The 10,190-nt window shown below is 50.7% G+C and overlaps 1 protein-coding gene across 1 annotated transcript in view; it reads right to left on the reverse strand.

The window, feature by feature from the left end:
- The window catches only part of NARF (nuclear prelamin A recognition factor), a 31,821-nt gene extending 24,530 nt beyond the window's left edge, over nucleotides 1-7,291 (reverse strand). Inside the window, exons 1-4 of the mRNA XM_007959788.1 lie at nucleotides 7,265-7,291; nucleotides 5,853-5,933; nucleotides 4,563-4,706; nucleotides 3,211-3,343 (exon numbers count right to left, since the gene is read on the reverse strand). Of these exons, the coding sequence (XP_007957979.1) occupies nucleotides 3,211-3,343; nucleotides 4,563-4,706; nucleotides 5,853-5,933; nucleotides 7,265-7,291 (385 nt within the window). The remainder of the gene's footprint in view (nucleotides 1-3,210; nucleotides 3,344-4,562; nucleotides 4,707-5,852; nucleotides 5,934-7,264) is intronic.
- Nucleotides 7,292-10,190: the final 2,899 nt, after the last annotated feature.

Genomic DNA, 10,190 nt, shown 5'->3' on the forward strand with positions numbered 1-10,190 from the left:
AAATTCTTCTGCTAGTTGGGGTTTAGTCCACTTTTGTATCCTTCCCTTCAAGGCTCAGGGGTCCAAGATTATCTTCTGTGTCTGTGTTAAGTGGTTTCCCTTTTCTTTGTTGAAGAGCGTCTGTGCAGTCCTTGTGCCTAGTTTGTCATCTTGCCGGAACTCCTCCTATGTTAGTTTTTAACTAGCTGTCTCTTTCTTAAAGCTTAGACTGTTCTTAGTATCAGTAAGCCTGAGACAGAGGGACATGGTCATGCTCAGTGATTACAAAATATTGCTGCTGTTCCTAGGTGCCATTGAGCTGGCGCTGACTCATAGTGATGCCGTGTACAACAGAACGAAGCACAGCCCAGTCCTGCACCACCCTCACGATCCACACTATCCTTGGGCCCACTGCTGCAACCACCGTGTCATCCATCTCTTCGAGGGCCTTCCCCTTTATCGCTGACCCTCCACTTTACCAAGCATGATATCCTCCTCCAGGGAATGGTCCCTTCTGACACCATGACCAAAGTAGGTGAGGCAAAGTCTGGCCATTCTTGCTTCCAAGGGGCATTCCTTTTCAGGACAGATTTGTTCGTTCTTCTGGCAGTCCATGGTACTTTCAGTATTCTTCTCCAGCACAACTCAAAAGCATCTACTCTTCCTTCCTCTCCCTTATCCACTGTCTGGCTCTCACATGCACATGAGGCTACTGAAAACACCATGGCTTGGGTTAGGTGCACCTTAGTCTTCAAAGAGACATCTTTGCTCTTCAGCACTTTAAAGAGGTCTTTTACAACAGATATGCCCAGTGTAATACGCAGTCTGATATCTTGACTGCTGCTTCCAAGCATGTTGATTGTGGATCCAAGTGATATGCAATCTTTGACAACTTCAATCTTTTCTCCGTTTATCACGATGCTGCTTACTGGTCCAGTTGTGAGGATTTTTGTTTTCTTTATGTTGAGGAGTAATCCATACTGCAGACTGTAGACTTTAATCTTCACCATTGCCAAAAAAGATAAGGAGGCCACATCTTCTGACCTCCTCTAACCCCACAAGAGGAAGACAGAAACACCACCAGCAGCCCAAAGCCTAACCCTGCGAGGCCAGACAGGCCGCCTCCCTCCAGCCGACACCAACCCTGACACCAACCATTCCTCCCGCAGCACCTACCACCTCTCTGCTGGATTTGATAATTTGCTGCAGTGGCCACACAGAACTCACATATTATGGGGTTTGTTAGGGAAGCACCAGGCTATAATTTAAGTTCAGGAACACGCTCAGTCTCTCTCAGCCCGCTGTCTCAGCCAACAGTCTCTCTCAGTCTCTCTCTCAGCAGTGCATGTCTCTCAGTGTCTCTCCCAGCAATGAGTATCTCTTACGTCTCTCTCCCAGCAATGCATGTCTCTCAGGAGCACATTTCTCTCAGCAGCATGTCCTTCTCTCAGCCAGCAGTCAGAGAGACTCCTTCTGCCTTTAGTAGGGCTCCTTTGAGCCTGGCAGAATGGCCAAACTAACCAATCATAACATTAGAATTCTAAGCACCTGAGAGAGCACAAACTTTCCAGAACACTGCTTTGTGCCACTCTCAACAGAAATACCCCAGGTGGACAACTTTAACAATCAGGAGCTCCTCAATTGCTCACAGCAAATTCCACCACAGAGTTTATAAAGACTTATGGCTAGAAAAGCCGTACCAGCTAATTTACTACACCCCCACCAGTAAACTCTCCCAGTCATGCTCACTTTCAGCAAGGCTGTGTCATCTCTATACTGCAGGTTGTTAATGAGTCTTACTCCAATCCTGATGTTGCATTCTTCATATAGTCCAGCTTCTCAGATTATGGCTCAGCACACATATTGAGCAAGTATGGTGAAAGGATACAACCGTGACGCACTCTCCCTTCCTGAATTTAAACCATGCAGTATCCCTTTGTCTGTTTGAATGACAGCTTCCTGATCTATGTATAGGTTCCTCATGAGAACAATCAAGTGGTCTAGAATTCCCATTTTTCTCAATGTTATCCATAATTTGTTATGATACACACAGTTGAATGCTTTGGCATAGTCAACAGAACACAAGTAAACATCTTTCTGGTACTCTTTGCTTCCAGCCAAGATCCATCTGACATCAATAAAGATATCCCTCATTCCACTGTAGTATCCAGAGCAAGTCTAAATCTCAAAAAGAGCCAATTGTTTTTAAAAAGGAGTACTGTAAATTTCAAAGTATTACCTCAAGAAACCAGTTTCACTGCAGATGTACATTTTTTGCTGCCAAAATCATTCAACTATATATTTTAAATAAACCTCCCCCCAACGCCAATAGGGACTTTGACCATGAAAAGATTTAGTGTTTTTCAGCTTTGGTCCTGGGTGAAACTAGGCTAGCCTCAGGCTTTCAAGAATAACGTCATAAAGGGACAACCTAGTGCCCCTGTCAGTGGCTATGCTTGCAGTGCTGTGACATGGCTATGGTCTAGGGTGCTTGCTGTAGCAGACATGTGGAGGGGCCGTGTGGCTCTGGGCTGGCCCTGCAGATCCTGGCCTGATCTCATAAGGCCAGTTCCCAGGACTCACTTGGTCTTTGCTCACTGTCCCCAGTCTACGTGAGTCTCAGAACAGCCATGTGAGTAAGAAGAACCCTGTCTGGTCAAGTCCCCTTTGGAGATGTTACATGCCAGGTGGCCAGGATGCAAGGATGCAGGGGCTGGGAGTTTTGTGAAAGCAGAAAATGCAGGAGAATTTTCCTTCTTGTTCTAGGCCTTACTATTCCAGTGCTGTCATCTGGGTCCTGGCTCCTATTGCTGAACTACCCTCTTCTTTTCCCCACATAAACTGAACCCAACTACTTCCTGACACTCCTGCTCTGCAAACTGCTCCTTGGGAAACCAGATACCGATCAGTCCAGACGTTCAGTCCATCCCCCACCACTGCCAGCCAGGCCATGACCCGAGATGCCAATCAGTTCTGGAAGGCCCCCCCACCCCCCACTCTTAGCCAGGCAATGGCCCCATGGCAGCAAACACCCATTTGCATGGTAAGGTGGGGTGGGAACATCTCCACAGATCCAAGCTAGGTGCAGGACACAGAGCTGGGTCGTGTTACATACCACAAGCCAGACTCTCGTGAACGTTTCTCATCCATGTTGTGCCCTTGAAACGTGAACTTGAAAGATAAAAGTGCAGTTATAAACTCAAGTTACTGAAACATCCAAAGTCAACTCACCCAGACCTTTGAGGAAGCCGCAGAGTCTTCTGGAAGCATCAGTCACACTGAGGTTGAATTTAGCAGCAAAATAAGGCAACGACTGAGGACACACAGACACAGCCAGCACTTTGTGCTGTGAGGTATCGCATTTCTAAAGGTAGAACAGAATGACGTTATGCACGTGGGGACAAGGGGCAGTGCAAGAAGGCAGCTCCTTACTGAGAAGTCAGGAACAAACAAAATGGAACAGTGATGACTAAAAGAGACAAACACCGGAAGTCACAGTTAAGAAAAAAGAACAGAAGAATCAGGATCGTAAATGGGACAGAACTCCTGATCCAAAAGGCTCTGGGAGTCCTAGCAACAGTATAACATCAGTAAACCCAAGTACCTGGGTGGACACATACACCACCTACACTGACCCTGAAAACCAGAACTAACCCAAGAACCACTCAATTTCAGTGCACGTACACACACCTATCCACGGACACACATACTCTGAAACAGGAAGACTCAACACTCACACACACACCCTTCACTCACACACACTCACACATGTACACTTTACCCAGACACACTCATTCACATGCACCCCTTGCTCACACATACATGTACACCTCACCCAGGTACACTCATTCACACATGTACACCTCACCCAGGCACATGCATGCCCACACATGTACACCTCACCCAGGCATACTCATTCACATGTATACCTCACTCACACATGTATGCTCACATGTACACCTCACCCAGGCACACTTACACATATATACCTTGCTCACATTCATACTCACACATGCATCACTCGCTCACACACATGCATGCCCACATGTGCATTCCTCATTCCCACACATTCATGCTCACACGTGTACACTTTGCTCACCCATTCATGCTCACATGTGCATCCCTCACCCATACACATGCATGTTTACATGTATATCCCTCGCTCATTCATGCTCATGTGTGTATCCCTCGCTCCCACACATTCACGCTCACACATGTACACCTCATACACATGCTCACACGTGCACGCTCACATGTGCACCTCTCGTTCATGTACACATGCATGCTCATATGTGCATCCTTCGCTCACACATACATCCCTCACTCACACACATGCATGCTCACACGTGCATAGCTCGCTCACACATACATGCATCCCTCGCTCACACACACACGCATGCTCACCCATGCATCCCTTGCTCACACACACGCATGCTCACACACGTACCTCTTGCTCACCCACATCCACGCTCACACGTGCACCATTGCTCACACACACACACCTCAATCACTGGGCGCAGAGGCATCATTGGCCCCTCCGCCCACCTTCCCCGAGGCAGCGGGCTGTCAGGCGCACGTCACACCTTATTGAGGTTCACAACGCGGAAGAAGTCCTTGGCATTCTGCTGGGAAATTCGGACCCCTTCTCCTGTAGTCACGCAGCTGTCACAAGCCAGACAGTCACTCAGAAATATTTTGCCATCAGCCAACTTATGGAATTCTCCCTTCTAGAAAAGAAGGACAACGTTTTGCCCTGATTCTTCAACAACAGTTCTTACATCCTCACCAACCCCCATCTGCCATTGGCTTGGCTGAAGAGAGCCTCAGCCCCTTCCCAGGACCACTCCTGTCCACACTGTCCCAGCTTAGTATGTCCCACTGTGAGCGCTCACCCCACCCTACTCTAAGTGGTGTCTCCGACAAGGCAGCCCAGGGAAGCACAGGGCTTATCTTGCCTGTAGCACAGGGATGCAACCCGACCCCCACTCCCGACTCCCAACTCTGATAAGGAACTGTGTGCACAGGGGTTGGGTGTCAGGCATGGGTTGCACTGGCTTTGGGGCCCAAAAGCTCCCTCCCTCCTAACATGCAGGATGCCTCTTAGAGCCCATGCTTCATCCCCTTCCTACTCCCTGAGTCCTTCATGGTCCCCAAAGCACAAGGATGGACACAGGAGGAGCCAGACAAGTGCTTATCACAGTAAATGTCACATTGGGACCATAAAACTTTAAGGGAAAATCCACTAAGGACTGTAAGGAAAACACAGTCTCCTTAGCTTCCCCTGGAAGAAGGGACTTAACCTGTCTCACCTGTGTCTTTCTCGCTGTAAAATGGGGATGGCCACAGGGCCCACCTGGGACACTGCGCTGAGCACAGGAGCCCAGCGCACACGGCACCTTCTAGGGCACCCAGCACAGGGCATCTACCTAGTAAACATAACCATCACTTCTAACTAAAGAGGGCGAAAAACTTCATTAACTGGATTAGAGAAGAAACCATGAGGAAAAGAAACATACTTACAGAATTATGAAATTTGAAAAGCTAAAAGTTATTCATCTAAACTCCCATTTTACAGAACGGAACCTACATTAGAAAAAGAGCTTGCGGTTTAAATGTCACATTATTACTTCTACTCAGTGACTAAGGCTGGTGTCTTTCTTTTGTCCAAAGGCAGTTGGTTTAGGCCCTTGGGAAGGCACTTCCCTGAAGAAGTACGCTGCTGACTGGCCTCCATGCAGCCGGAGCCCTGGCGAAGCCCCTCCTTAACCTCTTTCAGTTTTACTTCTGTGTGTTTGAGAGCAGTGATGTGTACGGTGAGAAAAGTCCCTGAAGGGAAGATAGAAAATGTGATACAACACTAGAAATATACTCACTTCTTCCTTCTCCCGGGCTGGACTGGTCGCATCAACCAAGGCATTTTCTTGGTCATCAGTTTTTGTTTTCTTATTGCATTCCTTAAAGAAGCAGACAAGCACACGAATGAGCAGCTTTGGGTCTCCCTGTACGTACTAGACTGACATACCCTTGGACTGTTCAGCCTCATGACTAGAAACCCCTCCTACAGAAAACAGGTACCCACCACCAAGGACACACATGCATGTGCACTGTCTGTAGGAACGGCAATGAGAAGACCCACAGCCTTCCATTACAGGGTGATGCAGGTTGGAACACCTGGACGCACCTGTCCTCGTGAACGGGGTAGTTACTACGAAGAGCGGGCAATTTCTGCATGGAACGCTCTGAAACATGCCTCCCGTAGTATTGAGTGGAAAAAACACGCAAGTTACAGAAGAAGCAGCATGTTGTGATCCAGTCTTTGTAAAAGCAAACACAAAGATCTCAGGTGTGCGTGTTTACGTGTGTTATTATCGCCCAGAGACAGACTTGAAGGGAAAAGGCCAACGTCAGAGACCACTGTTAGGGGACGGAGCCGGCTGGGCAGGGAGGGAGAGGAGGCTGGTCCTGTGTACCCTACACGACTGTGTACTGTCATGTTACTACGAGCATGCGGGTTATTAAAAACGTATTAAAACCCCCCCCCAAAACAAGCTACCTGCAGTTTTGGTTACATGTCCACTGCTCACACCAAGGACAGTATCTGATGCAACTGTCCTGAGTGGTGACAGCGGGAGGTTTGGTTTTGGTTTGGCTTTTTGTTGGTTAAAAATATTTTTGGGGCACAGAGGACGGACAAGTGCACTGAACACTAAGCCACTAATCGTTCATCCCGGACACGGTCAATGTGGACCAGGAAAGGGCGCTGCTGGGCAAGGTGCCAAGGCAGCCTTCCCCGCGGGTTGGCGTCTAGAACTCACAGCCTCCAGGCCTCCACCCGGGCGCAGACCCTGGGACTACTCTCCAGGCCCGACAGCAGGGAGCGCATGCGGGGCACAGCGCTGAGCCCGGCCGCCCGCGGAACGGGCCCGGGCGCCGCTCCCGGTGGCGCAACTCTCATCGAGGCTTCCATTCGCAGCCTCCTCCGGGGGCGATGGGGCCACAAGAACCGGGCCGCCACCTCCAGACCGACCCCCGGGCCCTCTCAGGGCAAACGGCCGGCCCTCGGCCCCGTCCCCGACCCCCAGACCGACCGCTGGCGCCCTCTGCGGACGGCCAGCCTTGGCCCCCTCCCCAATCCCCAGACCGACCCTCGGCGCTCCCTGCGGGCGGCCGATCCATGTGTGAGCCCCCGGTCCGACACCCTGGCCCCTTCACAGAACGCTCCGGCCCCGACCTTCGCCCCTCAAGCCGACCAACCCCGGCCCGACTCGGCCCAGTCGGGGCTCACCTTCCGCGTGCAGTGCTCACACTTCATCTGGAGGCCCCGGGGCGCGGGCGGCGGGCGCGAGGGTAGGGCGCCTGACCCTGAAGGAAATACCGGAGACTCGGGGCACGGCTGCCGCCGCCCGCAGCCCTTTGTTGTCCTCGCCCCCGGCGCGGAGGTGGCACGGCCCCATCCCCACGCGGCGTACTCTAGGCCAATGAGGACTCTGGGAAGGGGCGGGATAGGACCTAGAGCCAATCGAAGCTCGCGAATCCGTGCCTAGCTCCACCTCTAAAAGGCCCAGTCTAGGCCAATGAGGGCGTAGGGAAGGGGCGGGAGAGGCTCTGGAACCAATCGGGTGCGGGGGCGGAGCGCGAGTCAGCGCTGGCCCGGAAGCCTTGGAGGCCGGGGTCTGGTTTGTAGGGGCATTTCGTTCTCGCTCGGGTCAAGCGGCCACCCCAGGGACTTCGCGGGCAGCCGGGCTGGGACCTTGGCAGGACTGGCGGCCCTCGGAGCCGCGGCTGGGCACAGCCCTATCAGTCGGGCGTCGGGACACCGTCCCTCCCTGGCTGAGGTCACCTTTGCTCGTGACAAGCTGCCATCGCCACCCCGAGGCGAGTCTTGTAGGCGCGCCGCAGGCCCTGCAGTGTCGCTGGACAGCCGAGACCAGTGCGCAGGCGCGGCCGCACCCAGCCGTGAACGCATGGACTGAACCCGACAGCACGAAGACAGATTTTCAATGGAGACCGTTTGACTCCGATTTTACCAAGTATACTGGTGATTCCGTCCCCTACATTTTACAAAAAGAAAGAAAGAAAGAAAACCCAAATTCACTGAATTCACTGCCATCAGATCGATTCCAACTCATAGCAACCCGCTTTGGGTTTCTGAGACTGTAAATCTTTAGGGAAGTAGATTGCCCAGTCTTCTGGTAAGTGGCTGGTGAGTTTGAACCCAACCTTCTGGTTAGCAGTCAGATGCCTCAGGCACTGCACTCCCAGCGCTCCTGTTCGTTTTACAAAGCAAAGAATAATTATTGTTTCAGTGCGAATTTTATTCCAGTTAAAATGTATTGATCAATCAAACAAAATGTAGGATCTTAACAGAGGGAAGAGCACTTCAGCAAGATGGACTGTGAGCTGAGGAATCAGGCCGAGGAACTTGGTTGAAGCCAAGAACAGCAGCTCTTAGAGTGGTCCCAAGACCAGAAGTAACCAGCGCCACCTCAGTTCTGAGCTCCTCTCCCAAGACCTACTGAATTAGAAACAGTGGGAACAGGGCCCAGATCTGTTTTAACAAGCCCTCTTGGTGCTTCTGATGGCCATTCAAGTGTGAGAACCACAGGAGTCTGGTAAAGTAGAAGCACCAAACCAAACCCAATGGCGTCAAGTCCAATCCGACTCATAGCGACCCCTCCTTGGGTTTCCAAGGTGGTATCAGTAGAGCTCCCAGCTGTACCAACATGTTTTAAAAATTGCGGGTAACGGTACTACTTTACAGGAGCTCTGGTGGCGTAGTGCCTAAGGCATTTGACTGCTACCCAGAAGGCACTTTTTGGAAAGAAGGTTGGGCCTGCTTCCATAGTGATATGTTGTGTATGTTTATTTATAGAATCATATGCACTGTTGTACTAATGTTTGGTAAATTATAAAATACTCAAAAATAGGTATAAAAAGAAAAGAGAACAGTAAATCTAGACTAAGCTCTAGTTTTTCTAGCATCCTGACCATTCCACGTTGGAGACCCCTGAAGTGGTGAAATGGGCAGTGGCCGTGTGGTGGAGTTCTCTAGTTCCAGCTAGGGCCTTTTGTACTTTTTCTGGTGAGAAATTGGCATCTGGGGTCCCTGCTGTAGGGAGATGTGATCGGCACTGGGCAAGAGCCCTCACTGCAGAATAGCAGCAGCAAGGTGGGGAATGTTTAGATAGAGGGTGGAGCAACAGACTGCCCCAAAACACAAAACCCAGGGGCCCTTGGTTTCAACTCATAGCAACCCTGTAGGACAGAGTAGAACTGCCCCATAGGGGCTTCTAAAGTTGTACATCTTTTATTTTATTTTATTGTGATTTGGGTGAAAGTTTACGGAGCAAATTCACTTTCCATACAGCAGCTCTCATGCACTTTTGTGTCATGACAGTGACTGCAATTTCCCACAATTCAACAGCTTCCTTCCCACTTCCTCCCCTCCATGCACCCCTGCCCCCAAGCTGTCTCCCTGTGCAGACACAGTCCTCTGTTCTCGCATGGTTGACATCGCCAAGGAGTGTATCTATAACCGTGTCAGTCTTTACGGAAGCAGACTGGCAGATTTTCCTCCCGCTGAGCAGCTGGTAGATTGGAACACAGCCTTGAGCTTTAATCACTCACTGGGGCTCTTCCCTATTGGACTGCTGGAAGGTTTCCTTGGAGAAAACTCTCCTACTACAAGTCTCCCTCCAAAAGATTGGGCCAACATAGTGACCATCTGTGGGGTTCCCAAGGAGCCCTGGTAGCACAGTGGTTAAAGTGCTTTGGTGGTTTGAACCGGGGCTTTCAACCGGAAAGGACAGCGCTCACAGTGCATGGCAACCAAATCTGTCATTTTGACCAGATGAGGAAGCAGCAGGAAAGGTGATGTCAGACCATGCCACTTTGAAGCCGAGTTGAACCCCACAGCTGCTCCGCAGGAAAAAGATGAGGCAGTTCGCCTCCGTAAAGATGGAAACCCTATAGGCAGTTCTATTCTGTCCTCTAGGGTCCACGAGTCAGAATCGACTCCATGGCAGTGGGTTTGGTTCTGGTTTGGTATGTTGTCAAACTAGAGATGATTATTCTACCACTCCAGAGGGGGAGGGGTGGGGGCGGTTAAATTCGAATTCCAGCATTCAGCGCCGGACCCCTCTCGGCCCATTAATCCCACGCTGAGCCCCGAAGTAAACCATGTGGCCACCTCGGAGAAGCGAAGTGGAGCA

The sequence above is a fragment of the Orycteropus afer genome, unplaced genomic scaffold (assembly GCF_000298275.1).
Source record: "Orycteropus afer afer isolate SDZICR_OR568_19922 unplaced genomic scaffold, OryAfe1.0 scaffold00018, whole genome shotgun sequence".
Classification (NCBI taxonomy): Eukaryota; Metazoa; Chordata; class Mammalia; order Tubulidentata; family Orycteropodidae; genus Orycteropus; species Orycteropus afer.